Source organism: Bufo gargarizans, chromosome 3 (genome assembly GCF_014858855.1).
Source record: "Bufo gargarizans isolate SCDJY-AF-19 chromosome 3, ASM1485885v1, whole genome shotgun sequence".
NCBI lineage: Eukaryota > Metazoa > Chordata > Amphibia > Anura > Bufonidae > Bufo > Bufo gargarizans.
The window spans coordinates 463,168,577-463,183,608 of NC_058082.1; the positions used below are offsets into that span (position 1 = coordinate 463,168,577).

General features: G+C 43.2%; 1 protein-coding gene across 1 annotated transcript in view; it reads right to left on the reverse strand.

Moving 5' to 3' along the window:
• Window positions 1–500: 500 nt before the first annotated feature.
• The window catches only part of SLC46A1 (solute carrier family 46 member 1), a 41,346-nt gene continuing 26,814 nt past the window's right edge, over window positions 501–15,032 (reverse strand). The window contains exons 3-5 of the mRNA XM_044286662.1: window positions 5,073–5,156; window positions 2,867–3,023; window positions 501–1,650 (exon numbers count right to left, since the gene is read on the reverse strand). Coding sequence (XP_044142597.1) covers window positions 1,593–1,650; window positions 2,867–3,023; window positions 5,073–5,156 — 299 coding nt within the window. The 3' untranslated portion in view covers window positions 501–1,592. The remainder of the gene's footprint in view (window positions 1,651–2,866; window positions 3,024–5,072; window positions 5,157–15,032) is intronic.

The window sequence follows — 15,032 nt, forward strand, 5'->3', positions numbered from 1 at the left end:
TACTACAGCCGAGACATCTCATCTGGAATAAAAGGACACCTGGTTCTACATGACTAGACTGCTGTCCCAATTCTTCTCAGTCGGACCATCAATGCAGCCATTGAGAGCCCCCTACCCCTGTAGTGACGCAGAGCGTCAAAAACATTAATGAATACAATGCTCTTCTGTGGGCATCGTTATGTAAGACTAGTAAGAGAACAATAGAGCCGTCATACTGCCATACTAAATCCTACTGTTATACAAGCAGATAACATCTTTCCCTCTTAACACCAGTAAAATAACAAGGGGATCCCTATCTATACAGGAGTTTTTATCTGTGCCGACTGCTACAGAAGGATGAGATTTTGAATTTAATCTTTCAACGAAAAGTTGAAAATGTGTTCCCTATGAATATCCCTTTCTGACAGGTGTCCCTTTAAATTTGTCCCCTTCCCCCTCCTTTTTCTTTTTAAACAAGCACAAGGCAAATACCACATCCATCCCCATGAAGTAGCCCAGGCAGGTTTAGTAGAAGATTTAATGGAATGTGTTATCACAATGAGAATAATGCACACAAATCAGATTAATTCATAAATGATTGCACTGAGACTTTCACATCTTATGCATCACCTTTGTACACTATGACAGGCGTCACACCATGTGGCGCTATTCTGGCGGTGTATCTAGCCATGCAGGGTCATAGATGTGTATAGGTAGACTATATTAGCTTGTACATTAGGCAATTTCAACTATTCCTAGATCTAGGATTGTCTTCAGAGAGAACATAACTTAGGAGAAACACTTAGCAAAAAAAAAAATTAAAAATTAAAAAAGGAAGACGAAACACATTATGATCACTTTAAGGCGTCGTAGAGCAGAGTTTGTCATTTGGCACACTGTTTTGCAAGGTCACAACACTGCAGATATACCTAGTGCATTACCACAATTCAGAGACTTACGACTGAACCGCATTACTAGTGAACGACAAGTTTAGCTCAGCTACATCTGTAAGTACACATACATGGAGAGAATCATCTAAGCCCGAAGTGTGTCTGAGCAGCAGTTTCATGCAAATGGCTTGTCTGTACAAACTTAGCTGGACGATGAGGTGGGGCTGTCACAACAGTAAGGGGGGCTCAGTACATTAATGCTTCACTAAGCACAAAGCTGTCAAGAAACTCATTTTAGTTTTATGTACAATGCCCTCTATCAGCCAAGGCCAGGATCTTTCTCCGGCACAGACATAGGACTGCACAGCTTATCGCAGGACTCTGCCGACCCCCAGTGGTCAAGTACCAGATGTCATGGTCTGGGTTATGGATGTTTGGCCAAGCTAGTCAAGGTCTAACCACTTTAACTGGCCATTTAGCTTATCGACGTTAAATCTGTAAAAGTACTATACAGTGTCACTGTAGGCTGAACGTGTAGTACAGAGGGTTAAAAAGTCTAAAATTTGTCAGATTTCTAAGGGATTAAGGTGCTCTGGCGAGTCCCTGGGGAGACCAAAATCCATCACGAGCGACACCTGGCATCATACAGTCCATGTTATAATCCCAGCTCCTCCACAGTGGATTCATCAGCGTCAGTTCTGCAACCATGTTGCACTAAGGCGGTCAGGAAATTTCTGCAAACTGGCTGTACAGAGGTTTCTGGCCACAAATTTCAATCATCCTGTTAAAAAAAAAAAATAACAAATAATAATTAAGAACATAAAATGGTTAATAATCCAATCCTGGTGAAAGAACAAAGAGTATAAAGGGAAGCGTGCCGGACAAAACCGACTTTAGTAGTTGGCTACAGAGCTGTGGAATGTATAGCCAAGAAATGACATGGATGTTAACATAGGACAACCCAAATTGTTGATTAACCAGGAGCTGCAGAAAAGGTTATAAAATACCAAAAAAAAAAAAAGAAAAACAGACACACCATCGCTCACCTACTAAATCCCCATCACTCTGGTGCAAAAATAAAATACAAAACGCGCGATTCACCATTTTTTAGTCACCTTGTCCCCCGAAAAAAAAAGATAGGACTGTTCGAATATGGGCAGGACGTTACATAAAATGCGGAATGCATGCGGCTTTTTTGGCGTTTTATTTTTTTTGCGTGGTATTGCAATTTTTTTTATGGTATCAAAATTTCGGTATCGGCACAACCCTAGGTGGAAGTGTATTGCGAGAGGAAAATGGCACCATTGTGAATAAGCAACGTGGAAACTGCGGAGCGTGATGTGCAACTGATCTGAGAAGTGAACGTTACAGCTACAAAAGGTGCGCAGCTCACCGCCAAAATGAACCAGGGGGCTACTAGACGTGTGTCTAAAATAACAGTTCAGCAAACCCTACTACGTATGGGGCTCTGAAGCAGACGGATGGTCGCCGCTCCTTGGCTAATGATTGGCAAAGGGTTGCATTTTTCCTGCTTCATCGAATGGATGGATGTTGGGAGTGTCGAACAAGAAACATTAGAGAACAAAGACCCTGCAAAAGAAACTAGTGGTGGCATAGTTATGGTCTGGGGAATGTTTTTGTGGCATTCATGGCATTCTATCCATGTAGAAGACACTTTCAACCGATTTGGGTAGGAAACCATCCTTGCAGATCACATACACCCATACTTGCTGATTGTCTTCCATGTCACACAGATAGAAGTGCCCAACATTGGTTAGAAGAGCATGGATGCCCCTCCATGCACCCTCCAGCAGCTGTGGGATGTACGGCAGTCAGCATGGCTCCAGATACCGGTGACAACCTACCAGGACCTTATTGAGTCACTTAGAGCTTGACTATGGTGCACATGGCGGTTACTCTGGATATTAGCTGGTGGTCATAACAATGGGATTTGACTGTGTACAAAGAATAAGAGCAAATGTAGTACAAAAACATACCCGATGATTCCAGCTGGGATCAGGAGAACGATTGCTCCAAACAAGAAGGCAAACCCTTTCATGAAGTAGAGTGTAGCTGGATACAGGGAATTAAAGATGCTGGTGGCCAATATGAAGGAGATTCCCTCCACACAACCAACGACGGAAAATAATGCCCCTGCGGAGGAGAACAATACAGAGAAATAAGGATGGAGACCGCTTCATTACAATCAGTGCTGCAAACCGTCTACTTCAGACCTTCTCAAATTACCCCGTCTACGTCTAATTACTAAGAATCCTGAAATGATAAATCGAACAGATACATTTCTACAGCACCACACAAGTAAGGCTAGTTTCACACTAGCGTTCGTCGGTCCGCTCGTGAGCTCCGTTTGAAGGAGCTCACGAGCGGACCCGAACGCAGCCGTCCAGCCCTGATGCAGTCTGAATGGATGCGGATCCGCTCAGACTGCATCAGTCTGGCGGCGTTCAGCCTCCGCTCCGCTCGCCTCCGCACGGACAGGCGGACAGCTGAATGCTGCTTGCAGCGTTCAGCTGTCCGCCTGGCCGTGCGGAGGCGAGCGGATCCGTCCAGACTTACAATGTAAGTCAATGGGAACGGATCCGCTTGAAGATGACACCATATGGCTCAATCTTCAAGCGGATCCGTCCCCCATTGACTTTACATTGAAAGTCTGAACGGATCCGCTCAGGCTACTTTCACACTTAGAATTTTTTCTAAGTTATTAATGCAGACGGATCCGTACTGCATTAATATGATCGGATCCATTCAGAACGGATCCGATCGAACGCTAGTGTGAAAGTAGCCTAATACAAGTAATGGTATATTCATGGCAAAAAATGTGGATAGCACACGGATGGAAAATTCAGTTGTCTGCATGAAGGCTATCCCATCCCAACTGATTGTCTAGTCTTAGGATAGGCCATCAATGGATCATCAGTGGAGTCCGACTGTGAGCTTTTCTTTAAGGAGCGACATTGGACCAGTGAGCGCGTTCTGGTCACCAGGCACAGCCCGGTATTGCAGCTCAGTCCCATGTACTAGAATGGGTAAACTAATACCAGGTACAGACAAGACTAACAGTATAGACCCTACAAACAGCTCATCAGCAGGGGTGCAGTCACTCAACTCCACAGGATGACATGGGGTCAGCCTTATACGTGTTGTCCTCTATAGGAGACAGGAAGCAGTTTTTATAAGGCTACTTTCACATTAGCGCTTTTTGCGGATCAGTCATTAACGGATCCAGTTGTATTATGTCTTCTATAGCCATAACGGATCCGTATTGAACACAATTGAAAGATAATGGTGGACGGATCCGTTTTTTATTGTGTCAGAGAAAACTGATACGTCCCCACTGACTTACATTGTGTGCCAGGACGGATCCGTCTTGCTCCGTACCACATGGCGGACAGAAAAACGCTGTAGGCAGAGTTTTGGTGTCCGCCTCAAGAGCGGAATGGTGACTGATCGGAGGCAAACTGATGCATTCTGAGCGGATTCTTTTCCATTCAGAATGCATTAGGGCAAACCTGATCCATTTTGGACCGCTTTTGAGAGCCCATGATGGATCTCTGAAACGGAAAGCCAAAACGCCAGTGTGAAAGTAGCCTAAGTCTAACAGGTTTTAGCTCATCTCCACCAACATCTTGTAACAACGCACACGGGCAATTTAGGCTGTATTCACACGTCCGCAATGTGTTTTGCGGATACACGGAGACACGGATCCGCAAAACACAGAAAGCATTTTGCGGACCGCACATTGCCGACATAATAGAATATGCCTGTTCTTGTCCACAATTGCGGACAAGAATAGGACATGTTCTATTTTTTTGCGGAAACGGAAGCACGGATGCGGAAGTGCGGATCCGCAAATGTGGATGCGGACAGCACATTCCGTCCCCATAGAGAATGAATGGGTCCGCACCCTTTCCGCAAAATTGCGGAAAGGATGCGGACCCATTTTGCGGACGTGTGAATGGAGCCTAAGCAGATTGTTCCAGGAAACTAGAAAAAATGCCCTTTCTAATTGCAACATTGTCAGAGTGTAGTTTTTACAGATGTTTTCCCAAAAACACAAGTAAAACATTGGGACAAAAAATAAAACCTAAAAAAAAAAAAAAAAAAAAAAGTCACCCCCAAAAAACACTTTGTAAAAAAACAAAATGCATGCATTTCAACCTTGTACAGTACATGTATCCTTACCTTGCTCTCCATCGTCCACCAGTTTAGATAGCTTGGATCTAATAATTGGAGTAGTTGCCATGGAGAAGAACCTTAAACCATATCCTAGAAGGCAAGCAACGAGAACACATAAGGATGCAATTATTTAAGTGATCGTATATCTAAGGCCGAGTTCACACAGTCAGTGTTTGGTCAGTTATTTCCATCATTAATTTTAACCCAAATCAGTTGCGGGTCAAAAACACAGAACAGGTGCAGATCTTTCCATTATAACTTATGTCTGGAGGCTTCACTACTGGTTTTGGCTCACAATAATTGATGGGGGAAAAAAAAAAAAGACCAAAAAACGGAAGTGTGAACGCGGCCTAATACTATTTGGTTGTTAGAGACTTGTCAACTCCCCTGACATGTGTGTTAAAGTAAATCATGCCGGAAGAATTTCTTCACATTCTTCCTTTTTCAATTTCTCTGTTATTACTCCTGGAAACGTGTAAATACATTTACAACTGCATGTTACCCACACAAATCCCTACAAACTGACAGTATCCAATCGGTGTAGGGACACACCCTACTGACGAGGGGAATGTTAAAACCCATTTGTGAATTAATTCATACATTTCCAAGAAAAGTAGCACAATGCAGAGTTCTAAGAAATTATGTTATTTTATGAAGAATATACACAATTTTTGAACAGGCACTGTCACAGACGTTCCCGTGGCAGGTACCAGGAGATCGGAGAGACTGGCAACTCGTGGGTTAAATTGACAAGTTCACTGTGGATATTATTGTGTCTGTGTTTTGGTGAATGCCACACCCCTTGCTTCAGGTGTTGCTTGCTGGTGATCTGCCTTTCCCATAAGTAGCCGCTTCTCACTCTTGGAGGTGCGGTTTGTAGATCCTGCCTTCTAGCTGGTCGGTTGTACTCTGTGGTGCTTCTGGAAAGTTTTCTACTTTCAGATAAGTCTCGTCTTTTCTTATTGTTTTGTGTTTGTTATATTCCCTGTTGTTTGTATCTGGGCCTGAGACAGAGACTTCCATTCGTCCATGTGGGGAGGAATGGGTTGTCTCTGGTCCTAACCTCATTCCAGGGCCCTATAGGGATATAAGGGCCTAGGTATACAGCATATGAATATTCCTATCTTCAAGTTCTATTCATATTGATCGGTAGTTAGGGCCCGGATTAGGGTTGTTTAGGAGGTGACCTGTTTCTTCCCTAGTTTCCAGGCCCAGTTACTGTACTGTTCCCCTTCCCTCCTGTGTTTAGTGTGGAGCCCCCCCCCATGGGTCCAAAGCACAGAAGAGGTAAATTTTTCCAAACGAAACGAAGGAATGAAGGTTGCTGCCTGAAAAATAAAGCAACTTGTTCTACTCAAAGTAATCACTAACATGTGTGGAAATGATTTTTGGCAATGTCAAAGGTCTCCACAGCCTTTAAGCGTAATATTCTGGCTACTTGCAGCCACCACAGAATTTAGTTCAATGGCAGCTAAATAAATCTGTATGCACTCAGTTCATCCTAGTTCCCTCTGTATACAATGCATTCGGAAAGTATTTAGACCCTTTCCCATTTTGTTATTCTGTGTCCTTGTGCCAAAATAAAAATAAATGTTTTTCTCCCAACATTCTGCACTTAATAACCAATAATAAAAACTGAATGTTCAAAATCTCTTCTAATTTGTTGAAAAGGAAAAATTAAAATCTTGCATTGACATAAGTATTCAGCCCCTTTACTCAGGACTTAGTTGAAGCACCTTTGGCAGGGATTACAGCCTCCAGTCTTCTTGGGTATGATGACAAGGTTTGTACACCTGGGTTTGGGGATTTTCTGCCATTCTTCTCTGCAAATCCTCTAAAAGATGTGTCAGGTTGGATCAGGACCATCAGTGGGCAGCCATTTTCAAGTCTCTTTAGAAACGCTCGATTGGGTTCAAGTCAGGGCTGTGGCTGGGCCACTTAAGGACATTTACAGAGTTGTCCCTAAGACACTCTTGTGTCATCTTGGCTGTGTCCTGAGGGTTATCGCCTATTTTGGTAAACCTTCAACCCAGTCTGAGGTCCAGAGCACTTTGGATCAGGTTTTCATTAAGAATATCTGTGTACTTTGCTTCATTCAGCTTTCCCCCAAGCAATCAAACCCTGGCATCTCCTCCTCCCTGTACCGATGCTCAGTATTAACATACTGAGCGGGACAAAATACAAGGGGACACAGCGGGGCGCAGGAGCGATATAAAAAAAAAAAAAGTATTTTTTATCTAGAATAAAAAAAAAAAAAAAAAAAAAAAAAGGTCCTCTTTAACACCCAGATTGGTGGAGTGCTGCAGTTATGGTTGACCTTCTGAAAGTTTCTCCAATCTGCAGTCTCAATCATTAGAGCTCAGCCACAGTGACCATTGGGTTCTTGGTCACTTATTTTACCAAGTCTCATCTCTCTCCATTACTTAGTTTGGGGGGCTGCCAGCTATAGAAGGAACACTGTTTGTTCCAAACTTTTTCCATTTAAGAATTATGGAGGCCAATGTGCACTTAGGAACTTTTAGTGCACCCTTCTCCAGAACTGTGCCTCCACACAATCCTGTCTTAGAGCTCTACAGGCAGTTCTTTCCTCCACATTGCTTGGTTTTTGCTCTGACATGAATTGTCAGCTGTAAGACCTTTTTATTTTTATTTTTTTAGATAGGGGTGAGTCTTCAAATCATGTCCAATCAACTGAATTTACCACACAAGGTGTAGAAACATTTCAAAGACCATCAGAAGAAATGGGAGGCCCCGAGCTAAATTTAAAGTGTCAGAGCAAAGGGTCAGTATACACTACTCACAAAAAGTTAGGGATATTTGGCTTTCAGGTGAAATTTATGTAAAATGTCCATCCTACTGTGATATTATATCATAAAAGTAGGGCATTTAAGTAGAAGCATGCAATGGTTATTTCCTCATCACAATTTATTGAAACAAAAGCCAGCACCAGGAGGTGGGTATACCCCCCCCCCCCCCACAAAAATGTCAGTGTCAATAACTTGTTATGTGGCCTTGAGCATCAATTACAGCTTGACAACGACATCTCATGCTGTTCACAAGCAGTGATGGCCAGTTCAGTGTTCGCCGACGAACACATGCGATCTGCCATCTTCACTCACAAGTCCGGCGATGCAGAGGTAAGTCCTTACCTGTGCCTGCGCCGCGAGCCGGTCTGAAAAACATGCGGTCACCTGGAGCAGGCAGTTCCGAGAACAGTTAAGGACTTACCTCTGCATCGCCGGACTTGTGAGAGAAGATGGCAGATCGCATGTGTTCGTCGGCGAACACTGCGAACTGGCCATCACTGTTCACAAGTCGACTTATTGCCTGCAGAGACATGGCATTCGACTCTTCTTGAAGGGCAGCCCTCAGGTCATTGAGGTTCTGGGATACAGAGTTACGAGCCGCCTCTACACAGCGACTCAGCTGATCCCATAGGTTTTCAATAGGCTTCAGGTCTGGAGAAAGTGCCGGCCACTCCATTTGAGGTTCCCCAGTCTCCAGCTGCCGGTCCCTAATGATGCAACCTCGATGAGCTGGCGCATTGTCATGCATGATTATGAAATTAGGCCTGTGTTGTCCATGCAGAGGCACAATGACTGGATTAATGATGGTATGCAAGTAGTATTGGCTTGTCACTGTACCATTCACAAAGTGTAGGGCAGTTCTGTATTGACTAGACACACCTGCACACTCTGTAACACAACCACCAAAAGCTCGTCTGATGACAACAGTGGCTGATGCATAGTGCTCTCTTTGACGTCTCCAACATTATTAGCGGCCATAATTTCTGCTCTGCATGAATTTACTTTAATCAGTGAACAGCACTGAGGCCCACTGCTCCCTTGTCCAGTGTAGATGCTCCCTGGCCCATGCAAGATGAAGACGCCTGGTGGTGTGGTCAGGTATCTTTGCAGGTCATCTAGCAAGCAGACCACGCTGATGTAAACAGTTTTGAATGGTCTGATGTGACACTTTGGTGCCTCTCACCTCCCTCAAATGTGCCTGGAGTTGTGTGGAATTCATGATCCAGTTCCGCAGGGCATTGTTCACAATGAAGTGGTCATCAGTGTGGGATGTGGCCAAAGGACATCCACTTCTATGCCTTTCTGAGACTCTTCCAGTCTCTCTGTATTTCTGTTGCAACCTGCTGATTACATTCTGTGACACTAAGCTCAGTGGCCACTTCTGTCTGAGAACATCCTGCTTGAAGCATCGCAAAGGAGAGGTACTGTTGATCAATTGTAGTCTTCTCATGATGTCAAAATGTGAACAGCATGATGAGGAGGAGGACTGTTATAATACCAGTTTTAATTGAATCAGGAAATTTATTGGGCGATTCATGGATAAAACACCTGTTGTGAATTTTACAGTTAAAGGGCTTCTGTCACCTTAATATAATTGCTAATGTACGCAGAGTCCATATATACCCCTCTTACCTCTGGCTGCACCTTAAAAATAGTACTTTTGTGATATGCAGATTTCTTCACTACCAGCAAGTTGGGCGGTTACTTGCTGGCAGGGTGGATTTGATTTAAATCAAAATTATTTAAATCACTAGTCAGTAAGGCTTGATTTAAATCATAGTTTTCTACATAAAGACTAATTCTTGCTGGTATGCAAGTAGATTAAGATTTTTAGAATAACAATTTTTCATATTAGTTTGATTAGGTTGATTCTGCATTCATAGGTTTGTAGAAGTTAGGAGTAAGGTATTTTTCTCAACTCTGTTCATGTTATAACATTTTTGCTGTGAAGAAGAGGCATGTGATCTCTGCTGAGTTAAATTCAGTTTTGAGAACTGCAAAAGTAAACTAAGCATCTGTGATAATATCTTGTAGGCAGAGAAACTGCCCAATAATCTTACAAAAACCTCTGGAAGAGCATGACATTGTGAATGGATTAATGGAATTTATCTACCAAAAATTTTTTACATATAGAAACATAGAATGTGTCAGTAGATAAGAACCATTTGGCCCATCTAGTCTGCCCAATATACTGAATACTATGAATATCCCCTGGCCCTATCTTATATGAAGGATGGCCTTATGCCTATCCCATGCATGCTTAAACTCCTTCACTGTATTTGCAGCTACCACTTTTAAACCTTTGCCCCTCTAATTTAAAACTATGTCCTATTGTAGCAGTTTTTCTTTTTAAATATTCTCTCCTCTTTTACCTTGTTGATTCCCTTTATGTATTTAAAAGTTTCTATCATATCCCCTCTGTCTCGTCTTTCTTCCAAGCTATACATGTTAAGGTCCTTTAATCTTTCCTGGTAAGTTTTATCCTGCAATCCATGTACTAGTTTAGTAGCTCTTCTCTGAACTCTCTCCAAAGTATCAATATCCTTCTGGAGAATGAGATATGGTCTCCAGTACTGCGCACAATACTCCAAATGAGGTCTCACTAGTGCTCAGTAGAGCGGCATGAGCACCTCCCTCTTTCTACTGGTAATTCCTCTTGCTATACACCCAAGCATTCTGCTAGCATTTCCTGCTGCTCTATGACATTGTCTGCCTACCTTTTAGTCTTCTGAAATAATGACCCCTAAATCCCTTTCCTCAGATACTGAGGTTAGGACTGTCACTGATTTTATATTCTGCTCTTGGGTTTTTACGCCCCAGGTGCATTATCTTGCACTTATCAACATTACATTTTAGTTGCCAGATTTTTGACCATTCCTCTAGTTTTCCTAAAAAATTTTGTTAACAAGACCATGGTCTGAATATAAATTGACTACAACCCTCTGTTGTCTGTCCATCAGCCACTGCCTAAGGCTGGGTTCACACCTGAGCGTTTTACAGCGCGTTCCTACGCGCTGTAAAACGCTCAACAAGGAGAAACCAATGATTCCCTATGGGAATGGTTCACACTTGGGCGTTTTACAGCGCGTACGATCGCGCTGTAAAACGCCCGACGCTCCAAAAAGTACATGAGCGACTTTTGGGGCGTTTGTGGCCATAGGACACTGTAGTGAATCACACAAACGCGCGTCAAACGCGCGCGTTTACTATTACAAAAACGCGCATAAAAATGCGCGTCAAAAACGCGCGTAAAACGCGCGTTTGCGCAACGCTCAAGTGTGAACCCAGCCTTATTCATTTAACAATATGGGAGTCCACGTACAGCCTTATTCTACATAATTAAAAAACAAATCCTTTATTTTATGATGGAATAACCTTTGGATGGTAATATATTTTCGTCAAAAAGCATTTTATTTAAAAAAAATCTGATTTAAAAAAAAAATATATATATATATATTTTTTTTAAATCCACCCTGCTTGCTGGTAGCCGCCGCATCCTCGGTCTAAAAAAACGCCCCCTCCTGCACTTGATTGACAGGGCCAGTGAGCGCTCTTCTCCTCTCGCTGGCCCTCTCTGCCCATAAAATCTTGCACCTGCGCCGTATCGGTCCTCATTCGGCGCAGGCACTCTGAGAGAAGGACGCTCGCTTGCCCGCTCCTTCCTCAGTGCGCTGATGACATCAGCCTACACCCAATGCTTCTTTTCCGGGTGTAGGCTGACGTCATCGGCGCAGGCGCACTGAGGAAGGAGCGGGCAAGCGAGCGTCCTTCTCTCAGAGCGCCTGCGCCGAATCAGGACCAGTACAGCACAGGTGCATGATTTTATGGGCAGAGAGGGCCAGCGAAAAGAAGAGCGCTCGCTGGCCCTGTCAATCAAGTGGAGGAGGGGGCGTTTTTTTTTTTTAGACCGAGGATGCGGCGGCTACCAGCAAGTAACTGCCCAACTTGCTGGTAGTGAAGAAATTTGCATATCACAAAAGTACTATTTTTAAAGAATTTAAAGCACAGCCAGACGTAAGAGGGGTAATATATGGACTCTGCGTACATTAGCAATTATATTTAGTCCAATACTGAAAAATGCTGTTTGTGGGGTGACAGAAGCCCTTTCAGCTCCTTGTTAGAGAACAGCAAGTTGTGCAAACAGTACTGTAACATTGAACAGTTGGACATGTGCATTCAAAAGTTTACATAAGGTCACATTAAGTTCACCTTTAAAGGTTAGAGTGCATTTTAGGTTCATCCTGAAATTTCACCCGAAAGCCAAATAGGCCAAACTTGTTGTGAGTAATGTATTTATGCCCGTGCTAAATTTAAGTTTTTCCTTTTCAATAAAATTTGCTAACATTTCTAAAATTCTGTTTTCATTTTCACATTATGGGGTAGAATGTAGAATGGTGGGGAAAAACCGGATTAATTTTTGATTTTAGCACAAGGTCGGCCCGCAATATAATTAAATATAACAAATGGGTATGAAGACTTTCTGAATGTTTTGTACATAATACTCTTACCACTACTTTTCCCGTGGCACTTGTGCTGGACTTTTAAACTGTTAAAATGCTTGAAAATGTGAGCCATTTAACTCACACAGTCTAAACAGGTTTAGACAGAGCTTTATGTAGCACATCTCTGCAGCTTCAAGTTAACCCTATAAATCCCATAGCAGACAGACAGGAAAACCACAATCTGCATTCAGCAAGTTTCATTTCAGTTGTGCTGCCTTGAATCTGCATATTATTACAGCGATCAGCACATTTCTCACGAAAACGCTTGTCAGCATATTCTCAGGTCATAAGCCGTGCACAGAACTGGTCTGCCACTAAAGTTTCAGCTTCTTACGCCACAGCCACATTTGCACTTGTTATTCCAGTATATTGTTTCACAGCACCGGTGCCCGACAGATATCGTTCACTGTGAATGCCAGTATTCATGCCGGAAACCCAGTGGATCCCATTGCAGTGAATGGTTTCCATCGGGTGCTGGCTGTGCCTGGCATATGCTGGATACAACAATTCTGGTGTTCTGTTCTTCTGCTGGAATAGAATACAGGAATAACCAGCATAAATTTGGATGTAGCCTTAGGCCAGGTCCACCACGTGAGTACATCATGGTCGCATTAAGCATAGACCTAACTAAACCAAGACTACTGGGGAAGAAGGTGTGTAGTTAATAGGTTAAAATTACTAAAAGATGAAACAGAAGGTGTTTTTTTTTTTTGTAAAGGGGTAAAAAATAAAAAATATTATATATATATATAACTTTTCAGAAGATCCAAAGATTCCCAGCACATTGCTGTCCTCTACTTCCTGCTGCAGTGATGACATCCCAAGGTAGTGACATTTGATGCAGTCAATCACTGGGTGTGGCAGGTCACCACTGCAGCCAGTGCTTGGTTGCAGCAGTAAGGCTACTTTCACACTAGCGTTAAAGTTTTCCGGTATTGAGATCCATCATAGGGGCTCAATACCGGAAAAAAAACGCTTCAGTTTTGTCCTAATGCATTCTGAATGCAAAGCAATCTGCTCAGTATGCATCAGGATGTCTTCAGTTCCGTCCCTTTGACTGTATTTGGCTGGAGAAAATACTGCAGCATGCTGCGGTATTTTCTCCGGACAAAATTCAGGAACACTTTCATTGAAATGTATTAATGCCGGATCCGGTACCAAGTGTTCAGGAAATTGCCGCATTGACGGATGCGCAGACCTTTAAAAATGTGAAAAAAATAAATACAGGATCCGTTTTTCCGGATGACTCCGGAGAGACGGATCCGGTATTTCAATGCATTTGTCAGACTGATCCGGATACAAATGATCTCCGTTTGCATACGGATTTCCGGATCTGGCAGGCAGTTCCGGCAACGGAAACAGTAAACAGCCTGCTGCATCCAAGACAGTGGTGGTCATGTGATTTACCCAAGCGACCACCTTCCCTGTAGCACAGGTGCTGAAAGCATTCAAACGCAGGTCCAGATACAGGAGATTCTGCTACCAATATCTGCGCCTGCTCGCAATTTTTTTCAGCGCATACATTGTAGAGGATGAAGTCAAGAAGGCGATCATGTGGCTATATCACTTGACCTCCACCATGTTGGGCATTCTGGACTCAGCAGTTTGGTTACACGCCACACCCATAGGCAGCACAGACACCTATACGGCATGCGGCAGTAAACTATGGGCCTTTTCAGCATTTCATATGCCCTTACACATCAGTGGATGGCATTTCAGTAATTTGAGCAGAAGGTGGACAACCTCTTTTAGGACAAAGGCAGAATGCAATACCCAGAAAGATTAAGACTGTTTACTTTGGAGAATATAAACGGCTTAGACTGACCCAATTACAATGTACAAACCTATCGAGTTCTATAACAAATCCAGTTATATTTTATACATTGTGCATCTGCTGAAGGCCTCACCAGCAGCAGGTGGGTTTGGTCCTGTAAGCCCACTGAGACTATAAAACTCTCCACTCTAGGAGGGGGGCTGTGGTGTTTTTTTTTTTTTTTTTTTTTTTTTTTTATATCCTTCTTGAAAGTGCCTGCATAGTACAGCGCTCCACTGCACGCATGTGCGACCGGCCACTCCAGCCATTTTAGGGGCCTGCAGGGGGTACGGGGCCCCGTGTTTGTGATTGGTGGGGGTCCCAACGGTATCTGTTATCCCCTATCCCTGTGATGGCTAACCTCCAGCACTTCAGATGTGGTAAAACTACAACTCCTAAGATGTACACTTGCTTGGCTGTTCTCAGAACTCCATAGAAAGGAATGGAGCATGCTGGGAGTCATAGTTTCACCATAGCTGGAGTGCTGGAGGTTAGCCATTACTGCCCCATCCTATAGATAGGGAATAACTTGTACCTACCGAAATACCCCTTTAAGAAAACGGGAAGGAACTTTCCACACACTAAAGTTAGGACATCTACCCAAATGAGGCATCAACACTGCATGATCAGAAAGTTCTTGACTACTTTATAGCTGTAGAGCTTTAGGTGGTAAGCAGACACTGCTATATAAAGTGCCAGGAGGGAGTTTCATGTTCGCTACATCAATGCTTGGTGCTTCCTACCCGTTACACTTCATGCAGACAGTATAGAGAGGCCAAATTTATCTAAAATGTTTCAAAATATCTGAACGCTTCTAAGGCAAGAGTACAAAAACTGATCAGTG